General features: G+C 46.7%; 1 protein-coding gene across 1 annotated transcript in view; it reads right to left on the bottom strand.

The window, feature by feature from the left end:
• TMCC3 (transmembrane and coiled-coil domain family 3) overlaps positions 1-15,493 on the bottom strand; it is a 148,173-nt gene extending 132,680 nt beyond the window's left edge. The window contains exon 1 of the mRNA XM_080392612.1: positions 14,855-15,493. Within this exon, the coding sequence (XP_080248738.1) occupies positions 14,855-14,866 (12 nt within the window). The 5' untranslated portion in view covers positions 14,867-15,493. The remainder of the gene's footprint in view (positions 1-14,854) is intronic.
• Between the last annotated feature and the right edge of the window lie 1,402 nt (positions 15,494-16,895).

Raw genomic sequence — 16,895 nt, forward strand, 5'->3', positions numbered from 1 at the left:
ATATTCCTGCCATTTTCTGAAAGCTTGATTATCAAAATTATCCTTTGTCCCTTGTGGTGCATGGATAATTGAGGTTTACACATTTCCTGAAAAACAGGCTTTATACCTCATTAAACAGACCCATCTGTATTTCTACAGTGTAATTCCTGAACAAAATCTGTGCAGTTTACATGCCACAATTGGGCAGCATGATTATGCTAACTATAAGGCAAACTGGGCTTTAAGTCTGAAACTGCTAGAAACCCACAAATCAAGTGGCAGGGCTCCAGCTTTGGAAGCAGATTGATTTTCTGTGCTCTGAATAGGCACGCAAAATGGCACCATTTGTTACATTATTCAAGCTGTTCCGCTGAACAGCATTTTACTCATGTCTAACTTACACTGGCACCGATCATCAGTTGTTTTTAGTAGGAGTGAGAGTCCAGAAGGCAAATCATACACAGCTCAATTAGTTTAAACTAGTACTACAAAAATGTGACATGCAGATACTAATTCTTAGTCTGTTGTAGCAATGCAGGATACTTAAACAGAGCAAGCTCAGTGTATGAGTTCACATATCCCTTTTTTAATATACTGGTGATGGACTATGCAGAACTCCTCTGCATGAATTAATTCCCATGTGTTTACCTCAAATGCAGAAGTACACAACAGTACCGAGGCACCGGACTCACTCATCACCCTTAGTAGTATCTCCCTGGCATTCTCAAAAGGGGAAACAAAACCCATGAGACACACAATCAAAGTCTAGGGGGAAATCGCTTTACCAATCAATCAGCCCACCTTCTTGGGAAAAGCCCATGGAGAGCATAGGGAGGTTCGCAACTGCCAAAGCATCACCGAAGCCTAGTTCCTGGTCAGCACTATGTCCCACCAGCTAACAGAAAAATTCTTAAAATACAGCATTAGCGAAATGTGGGACATCAGCTTCTGCTCTGTTTTTAGGAAGACAGGTTTAGAGGTGATACATCAATCTAATCCAGCTCATTCAGTACATTGTGTCACTCTTTCATACCTCATTATCCAAAAAGCATCCTAGCAGTATAAGACACCTGAGAGAGACCTGTACACGAAGCCCTTGTCACAGGGCAACGCCATGCAAAGGCACTGGCGTGGGGGGGCTGGGGACGGGGGGGGGGGGGGGGGAGGGGGCTTTCAGCAAAGAAGTGTGACTCAGTGAAAGGAGAGGGTGAAGAAAACATCTGGCACCACGGATTTCTGCAGAGCAGCACTGAGAGCTGGAGAAGGGGACAACTGAGTAGCGGTGAGGGAACCAGGGAAAGCTACACAAGCATCACATAGCAGGAGACAGGGACCAAGGAGAAGGCAAGCCAGAGCTGCAGAGCATGCCAGGGAAGTCTGAAACGATGCAGCACTGGTGGATGGACCACAAAAGGACAGCAGTACAATCGAGGGCAGAAGGCAACATTTGTGGGAAGGCCTCCTTTGGAAGGAGGGCAGAAGGGAAGCGCCTGCAGAAAATAAAGAGGCTATCATGGAGCAACCCAAGGCACAGGAAAAATGGCCTTTACAGCTTTTGAAACAATGTTACTGTGAGCACATGAACCCAGCCAGCTTTTCTGTGACCAAGTCACCGTGACAGGCTGTAGAGCTCAGAGTACGCGGGTTGCAATGGGCATTAGAATCAGCAGGGATACAGCTGGTGAGCTCTATGCCACTTGAAATGCCTCAGAAGGGTTGTTTCATGGATATTTCTGTATGCAGAAACTTAATTTGATCAGAAACATAATTATCTGTGTCCTAGTTCTTCACTATACCTAAGTATTTGTCTTACAGAACATTACTCCCAATGCATCTCTAGACTTATGCTATATATATATGTATATATAAAATCTTGAATGATGTTCAGTGACCACTGATCAGAAGACAGTGCTACCTGTGAAAGAAATACATGACAAATAATACTGAACAGGCTTTCATTTTTACCTTAGCTTTTTATTCATGAAAGAAGACCCTCCCCCAGAAAAGTGCTTTTATACAGCTAGAATTAGAATTTATACAGCTAGAAAAATTCAATTCGTCATACTGATTTCTACCCTATAGTTGCTAATGTACTTCCACATGTGCTGCTTTTAACTATAAATCCACCTGAGGGAAGGCAGTCTCAGCTAAGGGTGCCTAGTTTAAGCTGAGTTTAGCTCTTTGCAGGATTAAGCCCTGTGAAGCAGAAGTAGTCTGCAATACAGAGGAGGTCAGAGTAATTCTCTAAGTGAGGCTGCAGATTATATCTCATGCGGCAGGTTGCCAAGGAGCTGCTAGGAGCAGAGAACAAATACAGATGGGAGGAGGTGGATGCAGCAAGGGTGGAATTACGCTGAAAAGGTTTTGGCTACAAAGGGTGATGATAACAGGCAACAGGAACAGACAAAGCTCAGGACCTACAGAGCCTAGTCAAGGATGCTCCAGCAGAACTAGCAGAAGGACCCCTGAAGGTCCCAGCAGTGCCTCCTTCCCTAGCTGGAGTTTCACAGCCACAACAGACCTGTCAGGCATCTTCAGCCCTGAGCCACCTCCTTCAGCTGCTCACTCTCCTCCCATCCGCTGCCCGGGGACCCAAGCACCACTCCTCATATATTCTGGAGGTGCCATCCGTTTCCCTTTCCTCCATCCTCTTTTTCAAATAGAGGTATGGGGAAGGAGAAACTGCATGAGAAAAGACTGAAATTGCTAAACAAGCTCTAATCTTAAATCCTATTAGAATGGAAAACCTTAGTATGCTCAGTAACAGATACAAAAACCTGACAGCTCTTCCCCGCAGAATCATTCAGCTATTTCAAAACTGCACTGGTTTCCCAAGCACTAGTTTAGGAACATTTCTTTATTCAGGAGAGCACTGATGCATGTAAAAGTGCATGCTTTTACAATGCAGTGTCTTAGAAAGACAAATTCTACTTGTCTTGGCCAAGACAGTCCTCTAAAACTACTGGCTTTCCCCTCCATTTCTTTGGTAAGCCTTACACAAGAAAATTTTATCTCTTGCCCTCTCATGTACCGTAGCTATAATACATTTCTACATCACTTCATAGCGGTGTCATGAGGATTCGTTAATGCTTATATATACTGTGAAGATGAGAAGTCCTACAAGCAACAAGATCCATCAAGGCAACTGGTTCTAATGCACACTTATCTCTGTGGTACCTCTCCCCTTCCAACACCCCTATTAGCATCTCTAAAGCTGTTTGCCAAAATCTGCCCTGTGGGACAGCCAAAGCTGACCTCTGGATAGGCTCAGGGGACTGAACCAAACACCAGGCCAAGTAAAGTTAACAATGCTGATCTCAAGCACAGCAAAAATTTTGAGAACACACATATACTTTCAAAACCCTGACAGCTGCAGTGCCAAGGAAGAAAAACACACTTAGGAAATCAAAATGGGCTCCAGAAGCAAAGAACAAATGAACTGATTGTTATTAGCCTGGGGTAATTATTACTTTTTCCTCATTTGATTTGATGTCATTCTTCCCTCTGATTTAGTGATTCGTTGTCTTTTGTTTCTAAATTATATTCTGTTTAAATTTAGTTACCATAGAGAACAGTAAACCCAGCCTGAACACCTGGGCACTTGTTACAGGCAGGCTATTCTGGAGGTGGTTGTTCAGCACACCAGAACCAGCAATTAAAAACTGCCTCCAGTGTGCTCGGCTTTGCTGAGACTCATGACAACAGCCCTTGGTTCATCAGGCAGTCCTCTTCCTCTCCCCTGTCCCGCTCTATACATGGAGACCCAGGCCACACACAGTCGCTTGGCCCTGAAGCCATCAATAGTAGCTATCTGGTGGACTGCCGACCTTGCTCAGGTACAGACAGTCATTTCTCCTCTATCTCCGTGGTGCTGCAGTCTGACAGTGACCCACATTCTCATTCAGATTCACTGGGGAATCACAACTGGGAAACCACAGCAAGCAGCACAGGCTCCAACAAACTTGAGCAACCAGCTCTCGAGGACATCTGAGGTGAGGCACCACCCAGACGGTCTAGATTCAGACTTCACGGTCCAGATTCAGACTTCACGTGTTTGCTCCCTGAGCATCAGGATCTACCCTGGCCCCACCAGCCACGAACAAAGGAGGAACAAGCACCCTTTGCAAGTGCTAGTCACATGTATTCTTACAGTGGCATTGTTGTGGGAGTGCTTCCTACGCCTGGCTTGCCAAAGCACCAGCTTACCCTCTCTTGACAGTAGTTTTAAAACTGTACCCTAACCTCAGAGGCTCTAGCAAAAGAGTGCTAAGATCCGTGGCCAACCAGGCCTCCCACAGGCAGCCATTCCCCCCCTAGGCAGGGGCAGGCAGCAAGCGATACAGCCTGTCTGCGCTTGTCCTTGCCTTGCTGGGTGATGGGGCCCAGAAGAAAGGGGTCTGGGGTAGCAATGAGGAATGCCAAAGCTTTAAAGAACTGGTGAAGAGAATTTGGCCACTTGTTAGTCTGAATACTGAGTGGTTTTCCATGGGAGATTTTATATTATTTCTGTGATTCTAGGTAGGTATTTGCCTTTTTTTAATAAAAACATTCTGTCACCACCTGTCAGGAATAAATTCAGGCAAAGAAAACAAGACAATATTGAACTAGAAGGCAGGATCTTGCAAAACATCAGAGCTGATTCATCCTTTCCCATCCCTTCCCCCCCACACCCTACTCCAGGCACCATGCCAAGAATACATTAACTTAACCTGCCTCGGGATTTACATTAGATCACTATCCATGACCAGCGATTCAAAATTTCTTTATTCTCCACCATTGCCGTATTTCTGTAAGAGACATACTGAATAAAAGTAACTTCGTCATTCTCTAATTATTCCAAGTATTCCAATTTCTGTAGAGTCTGGCAGCAGAGGTGCCAAGTACAAAAGTCTTGACTACTCACTCCACCTCTACAATGGGTACGTCAGGCTATTAGGATATAAACCTGTTCTTTTTCTCCCAACATGTGTGAATTACCAAAGTATTACGTATGCAGATACACATTCTTGCTTGCTAAAGCTGCACTCCTGCTTTTTAGGATCTGAAAACAGCAGTTAGAAGAAGTCATCTGTTGTAAGGCTAAGTTTAAAAATCCTCTTGATTAAAAAAAGCTTTTGGAGCAATGATAAATGACTGTCAGGAAACTATGGCTTCTCTTATCACCCAAAGCTGGGGACATTTTATTCTGCATACATACCTCAACTCATTTTACATAGTTTCTGCAATGATGGCACTCAGGGTTACAGCCCAGAAAACTCTCTGGCTACACTTTTCCTTGATAATTAAAAAACCCAAACTTTATTAATGTAACATAGCACTTACCACTCTGCAGAAGGACCTTTTTTCTGCTCCCTCCCGTCATCAAGGTAGTCTGTGCTCAGCTGCCTTCCCATGAAAGTGCTCTACAAGCCACAAAAACCCAGTTTTCCCAGAGCAGCAGCTGACCTGGCAGCAGCAAGTGGCGGTGAAAGTAGCCCTTTCTGAAAAGTTTTCTTTGTGTTGCAAAGCAGTGCAGAAAAACAACTCTGTCTACCTGAGCTTTTCCTTGGCCTGAACAAGCATCCTCAAGGACTCACTGCTCCAGTGGGAACGGAATAGCAGGGGATGCCAGGTCATTCTGGCAGCAGAAGGAGAAAAGTCTCTGAGGCCGGACACAGCTTCTCAGCTGTAAGGCTGGGCATGGTTATATCTTTGCTGAGAGTAGATGCAAACAGCAAAAAGCTTAGAAAACTTGTCCCAGTTCTACCTTACGAAAGGTCAGAAGTAATCTGTTTACTGAGAAGGCATCCCAAGTCTGTACAAACAGCCCTGCTCTCAACAACAAAAACCAAATTAGAATAGAATTTTTAAAAAATTTATTTTTTTAAAATAATGAAATAGCCCTGCAATCTAACTCTCAGGAAGACCTGAACAGACTGAATCTAAATGGTAAAAAGCAATGGAAAGGGTATCTCTTCAGGCTTCCTTTATACATTAAAAAAAAAACAAGAAAAAGGACAAAAATCCCTCTTTATTTCTTAGCAAGTCAATATGTATCATACATCCATTTGCACTCATTAACTCAAGTAGGCCAGTAACAAAGGCTTGCCACTAGGGGATATGTCCTTTTGAAATGGTTAATGGAGTTTTAATTAATTGTGTTACCTGAAAATATATCTTGACAAAAGCAAGATAATTGAAATGCATTAAAAAGTGTGTTTATTCAGCTTCCCAGAAATAAGCTGAAAAAGACAAAAAGACAAAGAGAACATGTAACAGAACAGTTTTTAGAGCATCTGAAAAGGAAGAACTACTGGGAGACTGGCAAATTCAATTACTGGTATGAATAATTATATGCTGGCAAATATCCAAGAACAACTAAAAAAAGAAAAAAAGAAAAAACAGATGTAAATACTAATTCATTTAGAAAAAAAGGGTAGAATATCTGAATAAAACTACCAAGCATTAATACTATACTGCTGTTGGGAAAAAAAAATATATTTTCCCCTTCTGGAAAAGATTTTTGACTTTCCATTGAGAATAAAGAGCTTTAAGCTGTTTTTTTCAACTAAAGGTTAGTTTTTCAGGGGAAAAAAATCAATATTTTCAGCAGAAATATCTTTTCTGTGGTGTTTTTTTCTTTTAAATCAGAACCTTATTTTCTATTAAAATCAGATTAGACGAAAATAATACAGGCCAGTGAAGCATATCCTTTTATGATGGTTTCTGGCATTCAAGGTCAGGCTCCACTACATTAAATACAATAGCTTAAGATCAATTGTTCAGAAGCAGGAAAACAGTGACCAGCGAGCCAGTGTCCTTATTTTATACGTCCTAAAGCCACATGAGATCTGTCAGGGCATGTACAGATGTTGTAGTAGGGCAGAAAAGGTGAGCCCTAGCCACTTTTCACCTTACAACTACAGACTATCAAAGATTTTTGGAAGTCTTACTTAATCTTTAATGAAACAAAAGGTTTCTCCAACAACAACACGCTCAAGACAGACAGTAGCAGAAAAAGATCAAATAAATTTGCCAAAAAAATCCCATGTCAAGTTCAACAGCCCAGTGAAAACAGCATACCTGTTTAACCAAGCCCAAAGCCCAAGCCACTGACCCACACAACCTGTTTCAGGGGAGGCATCATCGTACCAAGGACTACAGGTCGGTGCCACTGACCCTCTGAAGATGGCAATTACTCCTCAGGCAGCAAGGAGGAGGTACATTGAATGCTTTGTGCTGTTTGCAAACTATTACAGAGGCTTCACAAAACGGTGCACAGACCAGAAAAGTGCAACCATTTCCAACTGAAAAACTATTAATATAGTTTTACAGGGGTTAACAGTTCACAGTCATCGGCGGGTCTGAAACGTTTGGCCTCCAAGTCCCACCACAAAGTACTCGAGATGCTACAACAGTTAGTTAGATATTATAACTTAAAGACACCTCAGTCATTATCAAGCTACACAGTATCTAATATCAAATGAACTGGTTGGTCCAGGAAATTCCAGATTTGCTCAGTCTCAGCTCAGTTATTTGGAAAAGGGGTGTTACTGTCTGATGCGCTGGGCGGACACACCAGCTACATCCTTACCCGAGAGGACTCGCTGCTTCTCTTAGGCGAAACAGGCGGCCATGGAGACCAAAACACAAACCATTGATGCCAATTTCTAAATGTACCTCTGCTAACCTCTGCTACACAGCAAAACAGCAGACTGAAGAAATCCATTTTTGCACTAATTGCTAACTACTGCAGAAAGGGCTGACAGGAAAAAATAGTCACACGTGGCTTACTTACCAGGAATTCATATCAAGGTGAACCTATTAACTCCATTTATTTCACTGCTCTGCCATAACCCGAACAATTGAAAGGAGAAACCCTTTGGAAATTGCAGTTTTATCACTGGGCAGACCTGGAAATCATCTTTGTTAAGAGAGGCAAAATTTCCCTCCTTTCCTCAGAGCCAAAAAGGTCAGTCAGCTCATCTGCCCCCTTTTTTTCCATGTCTGTTTGGAGATTTTTTTTCATATATATTTTTTAAAGCAAAGATTTTATTGTCTTCTCACCAGGACAACGTTCCAGCAGTGGGGAACATACAGAGGAAAAGGAAAAGGTATTAACTGTCCTTTTTTGTGTCTGTTGTGCTAGAATCTGCTTCATCCTCACCTCAGAACATGAGGACAGGGAAATCTTGGTCCTGGCACAGGCAAGCTGTCAGGAAACATGCAACCAGCCACTCTGACCTATCATTGCCCTGAATGGGAGTCACAAACACAAGAAATGACTTAAAAAAGAAAATCCTTCTGGTTTTAGTTCAATGAAGCCAACCTGTTTAAGAGATTTTAATCTTCCTCCATTTGTTTTCCCACTGCTTTAATCTTAAGTATGCACACGTTCTCTGAGATGACATAAACTCATAAAACATTTCTCAGCTGACCTGCTCAATGAACAGTATGACTCCAACAGGGTCAATATCTCAGAAGCAACCTCGGGAGAAAAAAAAGCTCGGTTCTGTGGTGCTGGACTGTAAGAAGCATACTGGCTCTCATTAAATGCATGCCTGTATCTTGGCTGAAGCAGTGGCCAACACTGGATGCCTTGGGAAGACTCTCATGACCAGAATACTCGTGTAATGCTGCTCCCTGGAATACTTCCCAGCTGCTGGGGATCTGCAGGCCAAGGGCTTTCTGAGCCAGCGGTGTTAATTTTGTACTCAGGGACTTCTGAAGTATCCTTCTTGGATTTGCCCGCTTGTTTTTTGAATCCATGGAACTCATGCCCCCCACAATGCCCAATGGCAAGGAGCTGCACAGCTAAACAGGGAGCACATTGTTTTTCTCTGAACCTGGGGCCTGACAGTTTCATTTGATGGCTCCGGTTCTTCTGCTGACAGACAGTGAACGATCAGTCGCTCTAATTCTTCCTCCCCATGCCATTTTCACCTCGCTCTCCTCTCCGCTTATTGACAGAGGTGGCAGATAAAAATACCACCACTAAGAAAGACAGTTGAAAGCACATCAGCCATTTAAATCCCATTTTCAAAAGTGAACCCAGGGACTTCGATACATAAACCTCGCTGACTTTCTATTAGATTTTGGCTCCTTATTGCCCAACTTCAAATAATTTTACTCTAGAATCTTAAGAAAATAAATTTTAGGTCAGAGATTTTAAATAGATGGCAGATATATTTGAGACAGCCCATTGACATGTATTTATATCACAATGACACTTCCAACTTTAAGACCCCCAAAACTGCAGAATTACCAGCCTACCTTTTAAAAACCCTAGTCTACATTGCAGAGCAGAATGAATTGCCCTTCCACCATCTATTGCCTGCCACAGCACACACCACCATGAGCCTGAAGCCTCAGCTTCATTGCCTTGGTCCCCTTTACTCCCTCGCTACCGTTTCAAGTCTTTTCAAGCACTGGGAAATTCCAGCCCTGTATTTCAGTCTGTATTTGCATCACAGGCACCATTGGCAGAGATGGATCCTGCTGCTAATCAGTTCAGTCACGAAAAAAATACAGCAGAAGCAGTGATGGGAAAGATGAATGCTTTAGCAAACAGGAGTGCTTGAGGTAAAGCAGGAAATCCTCTTATCTTTAGTCCTTCAAAACCAATACTGATACCCCAGCGAAATCCTCACTCAAACATCATGTAATCTTTTAGGCACTTAAACGCCTCCAGACACCTAAATTAACTAAAAATCCACTAAAACCCACTTAAACCTGCCCCAGTCACAGCCTGCCCAAGCTGTAGCTGAAATCTCCGACTGCCTGTCTGTCCTGTTTCTCCTGACAGTCAGAAGCCCCTGTTCAAAGCTCCACTCTGTTGTGTTCGGAGCAAGGATTTATTCAGTGCTCCCTCATGCTAGGGTGGCCTGCGTCTTACCCAGTTAAATTGTCTGCATGTTAGCTTGGCTAAATCTAATGTTTAAGTTATCTGTTGTCATGGATTTAATTGCTGACACATTTTATATTCCCCAAGGGTAGCCAAAATAGCTGAATAAAGAAAATCTCACTATTACCTCAACCCTGAAATGTAGTTGTTGACTGACAGTGCTATGTAGTATTTGGAGACAATCTCCAGACAACTAAAAATACTAAAATGGCACTTCTTTTGCCCCAGCAGAGCTATGGTGCCACCCATTCCCATTAGCCCAAGTTATTCCAGTATGTGCAGTTTTGCCCAACAAGTTGTAAAGACCAGACAATGACAACTTGGTTAAAAATAAAGCTTTCATTCCGCTCAAACATCTGGTGAATAAAATTTATAGCAAGATGCAGCACTGCTCTGTATCTGCCAAGGTATATATGTCCCTCCTAACTATCTTACGAATTGAACCGAGAATTACCAAGCAAGGCTGTGCCTTTTCCCTCCTCATTTGTACCTACAAGAGGAGCTACTGATTACTGAGCATCAGAGCCAAAAGACACCTAAGAACATTAAATGATATATAATACAAACAGAAATAATACGCAATTTCATCTTTATTACACACTTTATTTAGCCCAGCCCGGATTTTCAGTATACACTGCCCATACTAATTTCTTCTTTTTGTTGTCCCTAAATGCTAATTTCTTGATGTTTTTGATTTCCATTCATTTCCAAGTGTGAGTACATCTTGCCTGAAGAAATAACACCAGCAGTATTTGACATGTGAATTTGTTTTCCCTAGCGAAAATGAACAAGATACACAGAGCTGCTATTCAAAATTATAATAAAAGGAGATAAGAATGAGAAGTTATATATAATATGTACTTTAGTGATCTGGTAGAAGACTGTTGAGGCTGAATAAATTAGTTCCTAATATGGTCAATTAAGACAGGTAGGTCATGTAGCAAGAGAAGCCGAGCGAAACAAGTCCAAAGAGACAAGATTGCTGAGGTTTGGAGAACTGGCTTTCCATCCGTTGCCTGGAAATGTAGTCTCTCCTCTCTTAACTCTCTTACCGCCTTCCTGCAATGTCTAATAGACAGCTTGTCTCTATGAACTAGAACATCAATCTACTTTATTCGAATGACCGGGAAGAGGGAGGTATGTAAAAACAGGAAAAAACCTCAGGGATTTTCTTCCTGCTTATATATGCATTAGTGCTTTCTTACTAATAAGAAAATGAGTAAAAAGCAAGGGGCATATGGAAGAAAATAATCAGATCACCTGGAACAAAATCAAGTGGATCAACCCCAGCTGATGTTAGCTATACATCCAGGTGCAGCACCTAGATACTACACAATTATGTTCTTAAAATATGTATTCATACAAACAAGAAAGTACTTGGAAATGCCTATGTCACCTTTAACTGTTCTGACAGCTTGAAGAGGGAGGAAAAGCAGTGGTGGCCAGGAAACTGTGCATAGAGCCATTGTCTTTCTCCAACCTGAAAAGAGTGTGTAGAGACAAGAAAGGGAGGCGTGCTCTCTGGAAGGATGAAACTCCTGTAAAGCATCTCAAATAAGGCATTAGGATAATTGGGAAACCTCAGCCTCACTAGCACTCAGAGGATTTTAGAAAGCACTCCCTTCATGAAGAACAAGTTGGACATACGTAGCTGGAGAGGCCAGAAGAAGGGCGAGGGGTGGCAGGCAGAGAGGTCTAAACTGCTCCCTGGCAGCAACATTGGGTAAGAGCTGCTGAGCTAGGCTCCAGGTTCAGTAGAGAGCCCTGAAGCAGCGGGCTAGCATCCTGCTACTGCCCATCCCTTCCCGTGGTGGTCTCTCTTCCATGCTGTACAGCTCTGATGCATACAGTGCCAACTTAGCCCCAGCCACTCTGCTTTCCTCCACAGACTACAGCGGGGACCTGAGGAACACATGGCGGGTCACCTGTCTAAGATGTGTCTCTGCACTGGTGAGCAAAAGTGCAAAGGAGGTTGCACAGAGCATCACTGTGTCACTCTTGAAGCTGCAGCACCTGCGTTCTACTGCTGGCTTCAGGTCACCACTCCCTGAAGGACTTCACCCTGTTTCAGTGACTAAAGCACAGGGAGCAGGCAGGCTCCCCACAGAGACATCTCACCTGAGGAGCCAAGGGCTCAGCTTAGGAAAACCAAAGCCCACCTCACACACACAGCTCAGCAGCAGCTCCACCAAGACACTAACATTTCACTGATTCCACCCATCCTCACAGGTCCATTTTCTCCACATTAGAGTTGAAATTCAGTACACTCCCAAAAGAAAGGGCAAGGACATTATTTCATCTAGCTCTGGCAACAAAACCTAGGTTTCTACTGTGCTTCTGAGACATCTGAAAATTCTTCTACTTACTGCTCCTTTACAAGCACAGATGGCACTGGAAAACTTGATCCAAATGGAAAGTGTGGATTTAACACTGAGCTGTTGACCCATACTAAACCCTGTGCAAGCATTTCAGCTTTCTATCTCTGTGGACAAGTCCTCTCCAGCTTAGTTTATTTTTGAAGCAATCAATGAAACATCAAGGGCATTTAGGGACAGCAAAGTCAGAGAGGTCCCCAGTGTTAGGCTTCCTTGTGTCAGCCATAAAATCACGCGACAGGCAGAACAATACAAAACTGGGCATTTCTCCCTATTTTATCTTCCCTTCCTGACAGATAAAAAAGCACAAAGGGGTTGCTAAGTCACAAATGGTAGAAAATCCTCTGGAAGAGCAGAGAATAAAGAGGAGACAATGTAATCGACACCGAGGTTTCACACGCCAGCCTAGAGAGCCACAGCATGAAATTAATTTTAACTGTTGGTTGCACACATGACTACTGTTTTTCCAAGACATGCTAAGGATCTGATCCATGAACTCAGGAGGAAGGTTGTACAATGGGATACCTAGAGTAGGATCTGGGCACTCATGATCCAAAATGAGGGCTGCAATTTTGTTTCTTTTTATTTCTTGCTCCTTTTGCCTAAAAGGAGATTCCCTTTTTCATGACGGTCCATCATGCAGCCTTCATTAACTCTAAGGTGTTGCCTAAGAACTAGGGATTACAATTTTTACCATTTTTAAGCTGAAGTTATCTTAGTTTAACTTCTCTTGGCACCACTATAGTTCTCATGCAGCAGAGAAATTTAGCACAGGTGGCCCATAATTCACAGTGAGGTCAGTCTGCAATGGACAGCTCATGCGTGTGCAACACAGAACAGGCTGCCAGCGTAGACGAACCCTCAAGCCCTGATTCAGCCCTTCGCCAGCAGCAGAAATAGTATGAAAAAGAAACAAGGCTTGAATACCTTGTATCCACAATCCCCGAGGTCATCTTGACCTTTAATAAACCCTCAATTTCAAATCTTGACCATCTCTGCACTCCCCCTCCTTGTAAGCAAAGGAGTATGACAGGCAGTGGAAGAAGGTACAATGCAAATGATACATTTGTTCCACATAATTCACAATGCAAGGATAGAATTAATCAGCTTTCTCTTACCCAGCCTGTCCAAACTGTATCATAACTACATAATAATTAACACTAACAGCATAAAATACTGCTCTGGGAATATTTGCAAAAACAGAATAGCAATGTCGGGCTTCAGGAGTCTGGCTATGCAGAGGGTTCGTCTCCAGAACAAAGGGAATTCCTAAATCACCTTGTTTGTTCTGTGTCACTCGGGCTCTGCCAAACCAAGTGCAGCCATCAGAGCCCAGATCAGTGGCTCAGAAGCGCTGGAGAGGACCATGGACTCCAACCACCCCACTCACCACATAGCGAGGTTAGAGACTTCCTACACCTTTTATCACAAATTTTGAGGGATGCCTGGCTACTCCAGTTGTCTGAGCTACTGTGCACTCAGGCTAGCAGACCTGAAGCTGTAACAACAGAATTTGGGAAGACATCACACAATGAGAGCAAGAGAAGAACAACAGCGGGACGAGAAGCCTGAGCAGTTATGTGACTCATTCTTTTTATAACACTCCTTCTCCACTGGCACTTCCCTGTTACAGCCAGTTTCAAGCAATGATAGGAAGCAGCCCAGGTGGACCTAGAAGGAAAGCTTGCCTTTTGGAAGGAGTACTGGAAATTGTGATAAGCACTGGAAGGTCTGTACGCACACCCTCTCAGGTCAGGGAAAGGACTCTACTGACTTTAACAGCCTTTGGTTGGGGATCCGAAGTGGGGTCCGGTGCCGCTGTGGGAAGGAGGACTCTCCCCTCGGCTCAGACCTTCAGGCTGTTTTTCTAACGCTATTAGGAGCGGCTTCACCAACCATCGGAGTCTTGCATTCGCCTGCGCGCAGAATAAACCGCGCCGCTGCCCAGCGCGCAAACCAAGAGCTGCTCGCTCTCCCCAGCCTCTCCCCGCCCGCGGTCCGGGCGCGCAGGGCCCGTGCGAGGCACAGCGGCGGCGGCCGGGAGCGACGCGGGCCGCCGGTCCCTCTGCGCGGCCGACGGGCAGCGCGGCGCTCCCCCGCCCCGGGCAGTCCCGGGCGGCCCCGGGCGCCCACCCTGCGCCGCCCGGCCGAGCCTCCTCCGCCGCCGCCGGGCGCGCAGCCAGCGGGGAGACCCGCAGCCCGGCCCCGCCGCGCCCCGCGCTGCCGGCCGCAGGCAGCCATGGCAGCTCCCGCCCGGCCACGGCCCGCGCGGGGCGCCGCCGGCCGGAGCGGCAAAGTTTGGCCGGCCTCGCCCGACCGGGCCCGCCGCCCCCCGCCGCCCCCCGCCGCCCCACCATGGACAGCGCCCGGCGGGCTCCCGCCGCCCGCCCCGCCGCCCCCCGGCCCCCGGCCGCCCTGGCGGGCGCACCCGGACCCGAGGGGGCCGCTCCCGGCGCCGCGGCGCCCCCTGGCGGGGCCCCGGCGGGCACACGCCGCTGCCCACCCTCCCTCCTCGCCTCGGCGCCCGGTCGCGGCGCCGGGAGCTCGGCGGCGGCCCCGCGCTACCGGCCCCCGCTCCGGTGTGCGCGGCCGGCGGGGCAGCGGCGGGGGCCCTTACCTTCCGCAGCATGCTGGGCAAGGCGGCGCCGGGGACTCCCCGCCGCGGCGCCGCGCTCTCCCGCCCCTCACGGCGCGGCCATGCCCAGAGCCCGCGGGCGCGGCCGCCCTCCCCGCGCGCCGCCCGCCTGCCCACACGGAGCGGCGGCGCGAGGGCTGCCGCCCGCCACGAGGCAGCGCGGCCGCGAGGGAGGCCCGGCCCCGCCGCCCGGCCCCTTCCCCGGCCGCGGGCAGCCCCCTCCCCCCCCGCCCGCCGGAGGGGCCGCCTGCCCCGGGAGGGCCGGGGACCGAGCTGGGCGCCTGGCTCCGGGCGGCCCCCGCTCCCGCTGCGCGGGCGCCCACAGCCGCGGAAAGCAGGCCGCGGGTGCGGGTCCGGCCCCGCTTGCAGCCGCCTGCTGCCCAGCCGGCCGGGCCGCGGCAGGGCGGAGGGTCGCTCCCCTCCCGGGGGGCAGGGAGACTCGGGCCGGAAGGCTTCATGCGCCGGCCGGCTCCGGGCACTGGGGAGCCGTTTGGTCCACGCCGGTCCGGGGCTTGAACACCGTACGCGGCCACAACGCTCCGGCTGCCCGTAGCGAAGCAAACCTCTCCCGGAGCAAATTACACCTGTTCCAGGAGCAATTCCCTGCTCCTGCAAGCTGTGGCACACCGTCAGAGCTACAAGTTGTTCTCAGGTTAAAATAGAACCTGATCTCGAAAGGTATTTAGTGCTAATTATAACGCACTTTATTAATACTAAATGCAAGAGCCCGAGGCTCCTGCTGTCCAGTGCGCTGAGGCCAACGTGGCCGGGTGCGTTGCATCTGCACACACAGCCCCGGGCCAGCCTGAGTGCCCAGCGGCCAAACCCACACCACACAGCAGCAGGTTGCTCCATGTCTCGGGAGGACAGGATCACGCATTTCAGATTCCAAAGGATGTGGCTTATCTCGGGGCAATCCATTGTTTCAAGTTTTCCCGGTGTCCCGGCATGTTCTCAAGTAACTTTTCGTGAAACTTCAGTCCTCTGAGTGTATAATGACCCACGAATGGCAAATTCATTTCCAGCAAGCCAGTTAGTAAGTACAAAGCAGACAAAGAAGTCAGAGCAAACTGTCATCGCATTTGCATTCAGAATTAGCCTGACAGGAGCGGTTTAGCTGAAGTGGCTGAATATCAGCTGGCAGGCTAACACAGAGCTCATAACCTCGTTTCATGGGGAGCCGGGAGCCACACCATAGTACCCAGCCATGAAATCTCGGCCATCACATTCACAGTGCTGTGCAGACTGGGCCAGGTGCTGCTGCCTTTGGTGTGGCGCTGTAAGGTATCGCTCAGCGCAATGTTGCGTTAAGGTGCTAAAATGGAAGGGGGTCACTTGAGCAAAACCTGCATGACAGTTGGTGACAGCTATCGGGCTCAGATTTGCTGGGCTTCTATTAGCACGTTAATTTACACCTCATGGTGCTGGTTGTTAGTTCGCACTCAGGTCTGAATATACGGGCTTCAGCTGTGCTTCTGTTCACTTGCCCAGGTTGCCTCTCCCCTTTCATTTGTCTCCTGAAAATGAAGAACCCCGCATTTTGACAAAATTTCTGTATTACAAGTACGATACGATGTTTTCATATCCACTGTAGATGACTATTCACAGAAATCAGTGGCATTTCCAAGAATATTGCCTGCTACAGCCACGAACCCTTCTTGTCCCCTGCCCAGTGTAAAACAGTACAGGTCACATCCCTCTTAATGTACCTGCTGTCACCTCTGGTCACGCCAGACTCTTAAACGGCTTTTCTTTCTTCCAGACATTTCTCACTGAAGTGCACGTGTCCTTCTTGCATGAGGACTGATTGTGTAAGCTTGATACAATTACTAGTTTACCTAAAGTGAAACAGGATAATCAAGAAGAATAAGAACATCAGCAACAATCCTGGACCATAGGCACATGGGAATGTGCTCTGGGTATTTGGTTTGTTTTCTCTGTAGTTACACTCATGAAGAGACACGTGCTCTGGAATCACTTCTTTTCTGGGGAAGATCTGAGTATGATTAAAAGAGAGTTGGAA

This window comes from Falco punctatus, assembly GCF_963210335.1.
Source record: "Falco punctatus genome assembly, chromosome: 6".
Taxonomy (NCBI): domain Eukaryota; kingdom Metazoa; phylum Chordata; class Aves; order Falconiformes; family Falconidae; genus Falco; species Falco punctatus.